At 39.5% G+C, this 14,130-nt stretch overlaps 1 protein-coding gene across 4 annotated transcripts in view; it reads right to left on the reverse strand.

The window, feature by feature from the left end:
- Nucleotides 1-860: 860 nt before the first annotated feature.
- phkb (phosphorylase kinase, beta) overlaps nt 861-14,130 on the reverse strand; it is a 103,045-nt gene continuing 89,775 nt past the window's right edge. For 3 of the 4 annotated variants that reach the window (XM_046399882.1, XM_046399964.1, XM_046399706.1), the window contains 11 exons: nt 13,721-13,779; nt 13,213-13,375; nt 12,079-12,160; nt 11,065-11,122; nt 7,836-7,926; nt 6,388-6,593; nt 5,450-5,584; nt 4,990-5,119; nt 3,318-3,425; nt 2,829-2,969; nt 861-2,499 (listed from right to left, as the gene is read on the reverse strand). In XM_046399882.1, the coding sequence (XP_046255838.1) occupies nt 2,362-2,499; nt 2,829-2,969; nt 3,318-3,425; nt 4,990-5,119; nt 5,450-5,584; nt 6,388-6,593; nt 7,836-7,926; nt 11,065-11,122; nt 12,079-12,160; nt 13,213-13,375; nt 13,721-13,779 (1,311 nt within the window). In that variant the 3' untranslated portion in view covers nt 861-2,361. Of the gene's footprint in view, nt 2,500-2,828; nt 2,970-3,317; nt 3,426-4,989; nt 5,120-5,449; nt 5,585-6,387; nt 6,594-7,835; nt 7,927-10,546; nt 10,638-11,064; nt 11,123-12,078; nt 12,161-13,212; nt 13,376-13,720; nt 13,780-14,130 lie in introns of all 4 variants that reach the window. The other variant, XM_046399791.1, reaches the window with a different exon arrangement.

Raw genomic sequence — 14,130 nt, forward strand, 5'->3', positions numbered from 1 at the left:
ATAAAAATCATCCTGCATCATGCCCCATTAAAGAGGCACTTGAGTGATTCAGTATTGCACTTCCACCAAGTTGGGTGACTCATCATGAAGAGATTTCAAAGTAATAATCAAAATTGAAGTAGCAGAGGCGAGAATATCTTTTAGTCCCAAGTATGAATCAAGCTCTGAAAATGCTGGATTGTACCCATAATAAAACTAATGGCAGCATTTTGTCATTGCCTCCTTGGTAACATTATTTGGGGCATTGTCTTGCTACAGAAGACATCGAAAGTGTTTTCATAGCATTAGTAGCAACCTAACTTTGTTGGTAAAAGAGTAAAAATTATATTTACATTCAGATTCACAGGTATATAGATAATTATCAATAAACTAAAGCTGAGAGAGACTATTTTCTCTTTGGGTTTGTCTTTATGAGGAGAAGTGCATATTAACGAGACAGGCAGGATCTCCCCTCACCAGCATGCACATTGATTTGAATATATTGAGAGTGAGGCAGTGCTCATTTATCTTCTCCTCTGGCTCTCGCCCACCTCTCTCTGCCAGTCAGTTAGTCAGTGTTGCAGACAGCACACACAGCCTCATTGGCAAGATGCAGATTGATAAGGGGTTCAGGCATCATAAGTGGGTGTAACTGGCAGAGTTCGATACAATGCCAAACACTCCCCTCAGGGCTGTAACAGTCACGCTCCATTTCTGCTGCAGTTTAAGCCAAGGAACAAAAGATCGTTGCTTCATGTGCAGTAATTATATGTGTGCAAAGTAAAAGGGGAGATGTTGTTCCAGAAGAAGCTGCATAATGCAATTATTATTTACCCATTCACAAACAGTTTAAAAAAAGAGATGGTAAATGACTCAGTTCATAGGTTCTATGATGATTTTATTTTTTTAAAACTATCATTTGAGTTAAAAATACTTTTTTCAACAACACCAGTAAACAACACACACACAGTGACAAGGTTGGGTAGATTCATCACAAGTGATGATACTTAAAGAGGCACACTTTATAATAAGTCAAAAAGAGTCTTTTATCATTTCTACTTAAGGATGACTGCAGGCTTTTCCGTTGCTCACATTCAACTAAACTGTCCTCTGTCAGGAATTCAGATGAGCAGTAGTCATTTCCATGCAGAGCCCTACAGTACAAAACAGTCCTCTTAGATACTACATTGAGTAGCCTATAACATTCACAGAAACGTTCATGATGGTCACGTCAAAGCATATTTATTCTCATGCAGCAGACTCATGCATGCATCGAGGTAAGAGGACAAAGACAGAGAAAGAGAAAGAAGAGAAACAGTACAACACCCAACTGACATGGATACACTTTCAGCTCAGTAATATACTTTGTTAGTCACTATAAAGTCCAAGTATTTTACTATGTGTGGTTGCTCTCAAACCCTCTAATGCAAAAGACCCACAGAAAACCACAGAAGATCACCACATAAAGATGCATTTTAAGCAAGATTCAGTAATTTAGGCTAATGGATTCATATAGAAAAATAAAGAGAGGCTGTCTGTTGATATTTGATGCACCTTTAAGGCCCCTGGGAGCCAACTGAACAAGTCTGAGACCCACATCGCTCATTATGCAATATTACCTTGTACTGACTAATTGCTATGTAACAGATGAAGTTTACTGCTGGTGAGGTATGGTTTGAACAGTTAAGATTAGAGTTCATCTTTGAACATCTAAAAGTCAGAATATTTAAATTAGATTTCTTAGCAACACCAAAAATGAAAATAAATGGCCTGACATATGTTGGGAAAAATGCCGATTTGTTTTCTTACAGAGCATTAAATGACAATATTGATACACTTGTCTGTATGCTGAATATGAAGCTACACAGAACAAGAAAGAAGTGTAACCGTAAAGTAAGATTCTAGGTGCTACTAAGTTAAGCACAGCTGGTGGATGTGTAGCCTACTACAACATCCATCCTTGAAAGTGCAGACTATTGGTGTTTGATAGTTATGTTTTGTTTTTAACATGACTTGCTACAATTGGTAATGAATGACTAGAGCAATTTAAGATGACTGTATTAAAATCTTAATTTGAATTGATGCTGAAGTCTGCCAAAAAACAAAAAGCATGACTTATGGATATAGTTTAACCCCAGGAACAAAGGACAGACATGATTATCTATGGCGTTTGAAGGTTCTGCTAACAGTTTTTACATTTGCTGGGGCAAAAGTCCAGGAAAAATGCAGTTTGCAAGAATGGGCAGAGTCTTGCTGAAGGGAGGATTGCAGAGGTTAGAGGTTATCTTCTGAATACATGTGATGGATACTCTGTAGTCTTCGCAGGACCATTTGGTGACTACGCTGCAGCAGGCTGGGTTCAGAGGTCAGAGAGCTGTAAGTCTAGCTAACAGAGCATGGGTCGTCCTTGCAGGGCTTGACATCCCCTTGCAGCAACTGGATAATAACAGCCTTGGTTAGGTAGCTGGAGGTGCCTCTCTTTCCCATTGGTGGTGTGTTGTAGAAAGCCTCCATGTCATCCTGGCAGAGGCACACATGACAAATGACCCTTGATAAGATTATGGCACATGTTTTCAAGCACTCATAAAGGTTATTTTAGAATAAGATGCTAAAAAACAAAAGCTAAATAACATCTTAGCTGAATTTTTTTTCACAAAAATTCTACTAAGTTGGACAGCGGCAGTTTCTTTCTATTTCGCAGAAATTAATTAAACTAACTCTTTGGTTAACTAATTAGTGTGAGGACATCAACTTTGAACAGTAATGGGATGACTTTGTAGCAGGTTACATTCAAATGAGAAATGTTAAAATATGAGTTAACCTGACAGCCTAAAGGAAAGCCACTCTACCTGTTTCTCTATGCCTTCAAAGCGACTGCGATCCTTCTGGAAATCGTTAAAGGCCTCCTTCACCAGACTGTCCAGATCCACCTTGTCGGTGAACTCCAGCTCCGGGTTTCTCTCCAGCACTATGGCCACCACCATCAGCAACTAATCACACAGTGGAGATAGGATATGGCTGTTAGAAACTAAAAAAAAAAAAAAAAAATAAGAATAAATAAATAAAAGCAAGTAAGTTGGCTAATTTTAAAACAAACAGATAACCACTAAAGAACTGCTAGATCTGCAGTCCCATAACCTCCTTTCTGCTTGATTTTGGACAAACTGCAGCGCTTGAAAAGAGATGATGTGATTGATGGCAGAATAAAGGAGCCGAGTCAGTGTCACGATGAGTAAAAATTCATCCACATTTAATTTGATTAAAGTTAGCTTCATTTATTTTGATTCCACTCTATCTGTTTAATTGCACTTGGTGTGTTGGCGAATGGAGTTGTTTACCTCTACTATGATTTGTCTGTACTCTGGCAGCACAATGTTCTTCAGCGTTTCCTCCACCAGAAGGGAGAAGTTCATCTCGTACATCGTCATGTCAGACAATGTCGGTTGCTACGAAGAGACAAGAAGAAAAAAACTTTACAATGCTTCACTTTAATTATTTTGCACTGATGTAAGTGTCACACTGAATCATCTCACTCTGTCACTGCGAGCACACAAGAGGCAGAGGGTTTTGAGATCTCCCATCTACTGTATGCTTACAACCTGTCTCTCACGGTACCTACAGCAGACCTGTGTTTACTGTGTCATTAGCTGAAAACCCTCTCTTTCCAAACAGATTATGACAGACGTACAACAAGTAAAACTATGTTGTGAAAAGCTTTGGGGCAATTTTTTTGGTAACTGGGTCATGATTTCTGGAAAGAGACATTGCTTTTGAGTTTTTCAGATGTTTTTCTTTTACTTTTTGTTATTTCTTTTTTGGTGCTTTGAGCACCTGTGCCATTTTGTTCCATTACATTCATGGAAAGACAGGCATCTTTACAGCCCATATCGCCAAAACCCTGCAACTCAAACCAAAACAATCTACGTGGACATATAGCACTACAGGGCGAGAGATAAAAATATGTATTTCTGATTTTGGGGGGAACTGTTACTTAGATACAGCTACACACACTGATCAAGCAGTAAAAAAAGACCAAAAAAAAAAAAAGAAAATATTAAGCACCCATGAGGAAGGCTGATCAAAAATAAATAAATAAAACTTATCTTTGAAAATGCATATGTTTATTCTGTCATTTACTTATAGTGGACAGATTAATTATGAATCACATTACCCAACTGCTCTTTGCTGTGCTGGGACATTAGCCTACACATGCAGCATAATGTTATTAAATATGCCAGTGACATTATTTTGTGACCAAATGAGAGCAGAGCATTATCATATTTCACTCAATAAGCCTACTAAAGCACGCTAAATGCACGTGATTGTGGTATTCGCTTCATTTAGGCCAGCTATGAACAGTCAAACAATAGCAAAAATTGTTGACTTGTCATAGCAGGAATGGTGCAGGCGTTACTATTAACAATGACAACGTAAACTGGAAGTGGGATTTAGAGGTGTCTGAAAGTGACTTTTGATACAGCAGAGTAAATACTGAGCGTCTGTTAAATAGGGAATAGCAAATGAAGCAGTGATTTCAGACACAGTCCCAGTAAACCACAAACTAAAAGACCAACTTATACCACCCAAAGACCCAAAGAATTACATTTTCATGTTCACTGGAGACAGCTTTAAATTCATTAGGTGCTTGTATTACTCTTAACCTTTATTAAGAGTCTACTACTCTTATGTATTACTGTTAATCTGTCACCAACAGCCCAGGTTTAGTTCCGCCATTGTGGCCAGACATTTTTGTGCATTTGGTTTATACTAAGTAATTGGCTGGATGAATACAGTCACTAGTACTGAACCAACCAATAAATGTTAGCAACACTCTGAAAGACAGCAAAACACAGTCTGTGTATGAGGCACACATGAGCCTGTTAAAAAATAAAAACAATCCTACAGTTTTCTCTCTAGCTGTTTGTATAGGAGAACATAATACACAGCATGACCTTTAACCAGCATTGGTCAAAGTATTTATTCTGCAGCACTGTCAGGAGAGGCAGGTACCTGTGGGAGGTGAGTCCCAGCCACCACAATACCATTGGGGGTCCTCTCCAGGATCTGCCACACACGATCATAAAAGCCCAGAGGGGTCCTGTTCAGAGACCCATCGATCTGACGTCTGTTCAGCCAAGACCTGAGATGGGAAAAACAGGATGAAACTGTTGAAGTGGGTTTTTAAAGGCTGCGGAAATAAAATGTTGATAGCCTTTGAGGGAGCTGTCTAGGAGTCAATGTGTATTAGATCAGATGAGATAAGATAAAACTTTAATAATCCCCATGGGGAAATTGGGTTGTGGCAACAGCAGATAAAAGGATATGGATGTAGACAAGACAGAAGATAAAATAATTAAAACTAAAGATTAAACAACAAGAAAATGCATGAAGATAAAGACACAAAGTCTTCAGAGACAATCAAGTGAAAGGGGATGACAAAGCATGGGTAAGGTTCGACAGTGAAGAGCACCTGGCAGTGTGCTGTGGCTGCAAAACATCCAGCAGGAGCTGCTTGATGTCGCTGGGGGAGAGTTGGTGGATGTCCTGGGGTGGCATGTCTCCTGCCCGGATCTTTAGCTCATGTTTCATGGCCTGGACAATCCATCTGGAAATCCACAATGCACACACACAATGTTGTTTTATAGTGTCAAGTTTCCGAGGACTAAACCTTTATTTACAGTCAAAAAACCCCTCAAACTCAAAACAAACACAATTTTGCTAGTTGCAGCACATAAGGTAACCTACAACACTTCTTCATTTATGCAGCTGAAATGTGCGGCACGTTGTGGTTTCCACTATTATGAATATTACATATTATGCCACCAAACATGACAACACCTCACTTCATAAAAGTAACAAATAAATCTTACTAAAAACAATACTCAACGCAACAAAAAAATCTTTAGGAAGCAAACCAGTTATTAGAGCTGTATTTTCAACAGGTGAGTGCACTGAAATATAGTGAACATAGTAAAAAGTAATAGTAGGTCATCATATATCACTGCAACACCTTGGATGCAACAGTCAACCGATGTTAAAATCAGTAATGAATGCTTGTTTTTCTATAAAGCATTACTTGACTGGGAAGACACTACAGTCAATAAGTAATTTAAATTTAGATTATGTCAATATGTAATTTAAACACATACAGTAAGTTTCACGACTAGCATTTCTGGTGCCGACTAGCAAGCATAGCAACGTTTAATCGATTCATCACACACACACACACACGTTCTTAGTGTGGAGAGCTGCAGTGTTCCATCTGGAGCAAAAACGTCTTGAGTTATGAGGTCATGATGATGATGCTAACATTTGAACACCAGGGAAGGACAGCAAAGAGTCCATATTGCATGAGGCCATTTTGCTTGCATGTTGCTTAAAAGTACAAGAGTAGTAATCCTGTCCTACCCGACTCTAATCTTGAGCATGCCGCTGAACAGCTCTGGGTTGTTGGAGATAATCCATCCAATATGAATGACGAGCTCCTGCTGAAGAACGGCCTCTCGCTCCACGCCACGACCCGAGCACTTGCTGTAGATGATGCCTTGGATCACCCCTGGCGACAGTGGGTTGGAGATCACCTCCTCCTCTAGCCCGAATAGACCGAGGGTCACCTGATAATCAAAGGTGTTTAGCACACATGCACACATAGGGAGAAAGAGCATACAGCAAACCAACATGCAGTTAAAAAAAGTTCTCTGCTGTGCTGAAGAATAATTGTGTAAGCTTTCTGTGAGAATTAGCCTATGCAGATGCATGTGTGGACGTGCTCACATGTGTAGACTGACATGTGCACACAGTACTTCCTCCAACGTGCAATTTCTACAAGTATCTTTGTTCCATCGCTACAAAATTGGCCTCTTCTTCCACCGTCACATGAAAGTGAGTAGGAAAAAATTTGAGATCCCAAGATTACGCTTCTGTATTTTGTTCCTTCTGAAAGCCATCTCATAAAAATTACACCTCCCCAATCTTCCTGCTGAGAGGACACACTTTCATCCTTGCCTTCAGCCCATGAAACGCAGCACTTTGAAACTGTAGCATTCATCCCTACATCTAAACTGATTCTAAATGAGCAAGCAGGGGCCTGGAGATGGAAATGTTTGGAAATGGCCAACTTTGAAATCATGGGGAATATTGTTGAACTTTAATACTGATGAGAAATAAAATCGAAACTTGAGTTAGAATTGACTTAAATGGGGCGGTGCCTCTTATTTCCTCCAACCGAGCTGTTATTGTAACCGGAGGAACACAGCCGTCTCACATCTTAAATCAGCTTTTCCAATCATGTTGAGAGCAGCATTCCCTCTGGTAAGCAATCTATATGCAGATTCACACCTTGAGCTACTTCAGCATAATGAAATGCCTAAAACCGTTCAGAAGGGTAAAAATGAGGCGCGATAACTGACACTCTCAAGAGGAGGCTAATCTCTGAATAACACTTGACAGGAAATGATGCACCGAAACTCATCCAGCGTGAGGGAATGGCATCAGACAAATCCCTGGGTCACAATATATCAACCGGCACATGGAGTGTGTCTAGACACGTGGATATGGTGCATATTAGGATTTTGCACTGGTCACACTGGCAGCCTTGCTACAACCAAAGCTTAAATACACACACAATGGAGGTGAGCTGTGATGAGGGAATATCACCATGCAGCTTGCAGAATTCCCATAGGATGACAGCATGAGGAGCTTATAATTATATATTTTCAATTTAATTTCTTTAAATAGGTGAACATTAAAATGATTGTCCTGACATGCCATATTCCAAAACATTATCCAATATCATTTGTGCAGAGGGCATAGTTCCAGTCAATTACTCAGGCCCTGCTGTCTGTGTGTCCACTTACCTGCTTACCATGCACTAAAACACTAGTAATACTGGGGGCAAGGCTGTCCACTAGCTTAGTTAAGAGACTGGCAGCAAGACGGACAACAGACCTAGTGGGCGAAAAGACACAAGAACAATCTTGACATCATGACAGTTCACAAGTGACAGCTAGGACTTTAACAAACTACATCTTTTTTGTCTGATTAAATTCAATGAACTGCCTAATAAAATATGGAATATCTGGAGTATAGTGTGTGCAGTTGCCAAACAAGGTACCGTTACAGAAATATGTGATTCACTATTATTAGAAGTATATCCAATTTTTTTCATCCAAACACAATAAAAAGGCAAGAATTTGTCGACAGATGTCATTGCTGGTTACATCAATTTCATACTGGTGCGATGCAGTGCATCTGCATTTACAAACCATCCAGGCATCAGACTGAAACAATTGAAAACAAAATCCACAAATATGTCATTTTTTGAATCAAAGCTGCCAACAATTTTAAAATGAAATCTCACTGAGGATTTTTATCAAGTAAGGAATAGCAAAATGTGTTAGTCCCAGTTGAAATTAATGAATTTAATTTAGTTATTCAAAGCCCAAATAAATGTTTGGCTTCCCAGAAAATATTTTAATGTTCACTCATTTCTCAGTTCATTATTCACTAAAGTCGCTGTAGCCTTCAAACTACCTCCTCTTGCCTGCAGGAATCCTATGAGGGAAAAAAAGCAGCACACATAATGTAACCTATGGTAGCCCACAGCCAGGGTTACACAGACGCACACATGGAGCTGAAGCCATCGTCACAGAAGCAGTGAACAAATAAAATAATTTCATTAATGGACTTATGGATACAGCTACAACACAACCTCCTCTTATTATATGCTGAAAACAACTGTTTGGGGTGTGTGTGTGTGCCCATGTGTGTGAGCGTGTGTGTGTGTAGTTATTCAGTGATTAAACCTGCTGAAATACCAAGGCACATCTTGAGCACAAAGCCTTAATATGTTTTGGCATGATGTGGTGTCAATCCACTGATGCTTTGTTGGGGAACCTATTTCAAGCTTCACTTCCTGGCCCATGTTAGGTAAATGAGAAAGTAAATTGAACTGAGTATTGATGCTATTTCCCAGCAAGTTGGAAAACAGCCCCAGTTTTGTTTCACTCATTGGCATAATCAAATTTCTCTATGCTAAAATCATGTTAATGTAAAAAAAAAAAAAAAAAAACAAAAACAGCATACAATAAAAGTTGTCATGTCAGTCTACACAAATTCAAATCAAACCATGGACACAGAAAACACTGACCACTGAAGGAGGGAACAAAAGCACACATGAAAAGTTCTGATAACCAACTACACTATTTGGTCAGTTCTTCAAGCGGCCAGCAGTATACATCAAAGAAAATTGAATTTCAGCAGCTTTGAGATCAGAGATTAAAAAGAGAAAAACATTTTGCTTGACTGGACAAAAAATAATTCACTCAACACTGTTTGCTCCAAAAAAATGCAACATATATCCTTGCTTTGAGAAAAATGAATATTCAAGATAGTAATCCTAAAGAAAGTAGAATACATAATTTAGATCATACCTTACTATGTGCTGTATGCACAGATTTATAAATAGTTTAAGTACTATGTTTATCATTTAGGCAGAAAAAAATGTTATTATGCTGATGAGAAATACAATTATTGTCTACATATTATAGCTCAATGTGAAGGACAGTCAAACACCTTTAAACCTTAAGGTGCAAAAGGTTTATGTGTTAAAAAGCAACCACAATCCAATTGGGTTACATAAATCCTTTGAACCTAGTGTTTTGGCTTATTTCCATAAAAATACAATTTCCATAAAATTGCTTGATGTTTTGTTTTTTTGTTTTTTGTTGCTGTGAATTTGTAAGTGGTGTGTTCTCCCACACTATCAAGTTCCTCCATCTAGCATGGATGCCACTGATGAAACAGATCTCAAGTAAAGGCATTTGCAGCACGAAATGCAATAGCCAAATTCTATTTCGTTTGGAGTATACAGCCAGCCTTGCTGCAGTGGGTGATGCTGCAGAGAATCCAGCCTCTGTGACGGTTAATGGAGAGAGGGCAAACACTGACAACAAGCTTCTGTAGACATCTGAGTCAAGGTGCCTGCTGGCTTGGCCTCGCTGGCTTGGCCAAAGTCATCACTGTGTGAATGTTAGCCATCTTACGCTAAACTTTCCTGCTTTGGCTCCTTAACATTTTAGCAAGATGCTAAGATATTCACCTGCTATTGTTCCACACCATCTGTTACCAGGTTGGTGTCTGGTCAGTTAAAATCACTGTGGGAAGTTAAACTTAGCTTTGGAAGACCTATTTGAAATAGAAATACTTGAGACTAGCAATACTTATAGACAAAATCCTGAACAGCGCTCTGCATATAGTCAGTATTCTTATTAGTATAAGCTAATGTTACGTATTTACAAAGCATTTTATTTTACTTCGCCCTTCCAACAAATGTAGGCCACATTTAGCTTCGGTCTTTATTTTAATGTACTCACTTACATAAGATAATGAAATAGCAGAAATACTGCCTTTTTAAATCCAAACAAAAGCCCGCTTGACACCCTGGTTATGAGGAACCGTGAAGTAGGATTGGCTGAACCTCACACAGCTCTCAAACTAGACGGCTAGCTAGCCAGCTAACTGGGAGTGAACATGCAGAGTGTTCAGTCCATCTCTGCCTGAACATTACCTGTTTCCCATGTACCAGTATTGTGGTGATGTGAGGAGCTATAGAGCTGGCGAACTTCTTGATAATGACAGCAGATTGGCGCACTGCCAGCCTACAGTTCGGCCAGATTAAATAAAAGTTATTTTAAAGTGTCAACATGAGAAAAAGATTTTTGTGAGGACGACAAACGGGGACACAACATGTAAGAAGTCAAAACATTTGGTTAAGGGGTCATCTCAAACAATTTTCCAACATAAATATCTGACCCTTTTTAATTCAAACTAAATTATTCAACAGAGCAATAATTAACAATGACTAATAAAGACTGATAAGATTGGTGAAGGTGCCAGACATGACCATGTTAGAGGACATTACCGCTCATCAATGCATCTTTAAAATTTATGGTTTTAGGTCTGGACAGCTTTGGTAATCCTCCTTACGTTTAAAACATTAAGCTCAACAAATGAAATAGCAGAATGGAAGGGTGCAACCAGTGTATACACCATAAGTATTTGTGTATGTGTGTGAGAATATCAGACCAAAGCTTTCTGCTGCCAGCTTGTCTGTAGATTCTCTCCAGTTCATCCATCATGTTTTCTGAAATGACAAAGATGTTAATGTTCAGACTTTACACATTCAGAGGCACAGCACAACAGCATCTTAAAGACCTGTACCTGATCACAGGACTGATACATACACCAAAAACATAATCACATTTCCTTTCAGGAAAATCTACCATTGTAGTGGGGCCTTCAGATGTCAAGCTCCTCTGCTGTGGAGCCTCAGTTTGGGCAGCAGACACCCTCCCTGTGATTAAGAGCAGACTTAAAACCCTCCTTTTTGGCAAAGCCTACTATTAGGACTGTTCAGGCTCTGCCTGGACCAACCCCTGGTTATGCTTTCAGAGCAGGGGAACTCACTCGTCATGTCCCATCACCGGTACAGCACTAACTCGCCCCCTCCCCCGGAGCACTTGTGCTCCATCTTTCCTTAGCACTTCCGTAGCATGTTACTGGATCCAGAATCTCCTATCTCGCCCTCCTGAGGCCTGGTACCGCTGCTGGATCCTGAGCCCTCTAAGGCCCTGCCTATTGCACTGATAGTGCTGCTGGATCCAGAACCCTCTCCATGGCCCTGCCCGGATCCTGTTGCTCCTGCTCTGCACTGTTATCTCTATCCTCCCTGTCTCTCCTCTCTCTCTCTCTCTCTCTCTCTCTCCCCCTCTCCTGTCTCTCTCCATCTCCCTGTCTCTTCTCTTCCCCCTCTCCCTCCCAGGCGGTCACAGCAGAAGAGTCTGGTTCTGTTCGAGGTTTCTGCCTGTTAAAAGCAAGTTTTTCCTCGCCACTGTGGCCAAATGTTTACTCAGTGTGGAGTTTTGCCCTGGAACCTGTTTCTCTCTGATTCTCTTCATTTTTTTTTTTTTTGGAATGTGTCGTTTACCCACCTGTAAAGTGTCTTGAGATAACTCTGTTATGAATTGGCACTTTAAAAATTGAAATAGAAATTGAATAGAATTGAATTAGTTCTCGCTAACTCACAGTACGAGTGCTTACCGTCTCTGGCAAGGAAGTCTGGACCTTCTCTCCTAAGAAGGATCCCTGCAAGCTGAGCCTGACTGGCCAAGCAGTTGCAGTCCTGGGCAACAACACACACACAGACAAACAGGTCACATATACCTACAAACACAGGTTACTGCATGCTGCACACTCTACACACAACTACAATATTATCCACTCACACTAAGCACTAAAAAGCTGTGTTGACGCTGTTATTATTACACAAAATTGTTTTCCACAATTCTTGTTGTATTGTTATATTAATAAGTTAATATTTACTTGTTTAAATTTTATAACAGCCTTTTTGTGTCCATAAAATATGGAAATTAGTGTTATGGTTGATAGCTTCAATATTAAAAAGTGTCCGAGAGCGTGTACATACAAAGCAGGTGGTCACATTCATTAGAAAACAAATATATCATTTTTATTATTATGAAGTTATGAGATAGATCACTAAAAACATACAAAGTCTGATGTAGATGTGACTTCTCAGACTTTAAGTCTGAGTCAAAAACTCACAATTGCAGAGGACGTGGGTTGAGGTTTGGATTTTTCTTAAAATATTCGGGTTCAGAGCCAGATTGAAGAGAGCTGTTAAGTGTATGCAAAATTGGGCTTGAGAAAACAAGTTTGAACATATTTCTAAGATGTCACAATGAAACAGAAGTCAAGTCGCCAGGTGAGCCCTGACAAGAGCGGGATTTGTCAAAGAGCCAACAAGAGGGACTTCATAGAGGTCATCTGTCAAACAAATAATGAGGGACGTGTCTGAGGAGGGAGGTGGTTTAGAGACGTTTACAGGAGGTGAAAAGAAAGCCTGGGGTTATGTTGTTTTACTAAAATAAGGTTTGTGTAATATTAAGGTCTTCTGTGTTTAACTTCAACATTTAAATGATTGACAAATATTTAATATGAGTAAAATCCAAAAGAACATTTGATCTTCTGCTCTTTTGGCAAGACTGCTGCATATTTGACTGTTATCATTTTGACCATTTCAACTCTTAAAATTTGATTAGAATAATATTTCCTGAGAGCTACATAACTACTACACAGTACTATAGTTTTAATTTGGCAGAGATATATGTATTTACTAAAATCTGTTTTTGTGCCTGTGCTTTGTACTTCACTCACATGAAACTTCTGAAGGATCTCATTGGTGGGCTTGTGCAGCCACTCCTCCACATTGATCTCAGGCTGCTGCTCCAGGTCTGAGGCGTTTGGTGTACTCGTCTGTCTCTTCACCTTGGAGTGCTTTGGCAGCTCCAGCTCCTCGAAGCTCTTAAACTCTGGGATCCTAGGTACACATGTGCACGCACGCACACACAAGATGTGTGTTATCTATATGCACTTGCACCTGCACTTTCCAATTTGAAACATTTCACATTTGAAGCAACAACCAAAATAATGCTTGCATCTTTTTAAACCAAAGTGATTTCTCGATCTTGATAAAAAAAAAAAAAAATAATAATAATAATCAGATTGTATACACGTCAGACCTGAAACAGAATAGAGCTGCTCTAATGGTCAGTGACATCGTATAAATTCTCAGTGAGCTTTCTGAATTACCTCACCAACAGACAAACAGACAAAAGCACTGACCGCTGACAAATCAAGCATAAAGACTAGAGGAAGCACTTACTCTGCCTCGTTGACACGCAGGAAGTCCAACTGCTCCACCACTGCCCCAGATATCAGGGTCTAAAAGAAGAAACGGCCATATTAAATGTTTTGCAAAGCGGTTATTCTGTCAATTCAGACTGCTAGACAAGAAATTCCACAGTAATAATCATAAGATATGCAATAGTGTGAACAAATGTATGATGAAATCAATCTAAAAGCAATCTGAGGAACACAGAAAGAGAAATCAGACAGAGAGCACAAAATAGAGCAGCATAAATCAGGTGATTCAGTATACAACAACTGTTTGAATAATGCAGTAGATAACAAATAACACAGTAAGTAGGAAGCTGTGAACTAACTTCACTGTTTAAACTTTTACAAATGTGTACTGTAGGAGCAGTAACAAGTGAGTATCTGACACAGTAAAAG

This window comes from Scatophagus argus, chromosome 1 (genome assembly GCF_020382885.2).
Source record: "Scatophagus argus isolate fScaArg1 chromosome 1, fScaArg1.pri, whole genome shotgun sequence".
In the NCBI taxonomy this organism is placed as follows: domain Eukaryota; kingdom Metazoa; phylum Chordata; class Actinopteri; family Scatophagidae; genus Scatophagus; species Scatophagus argus.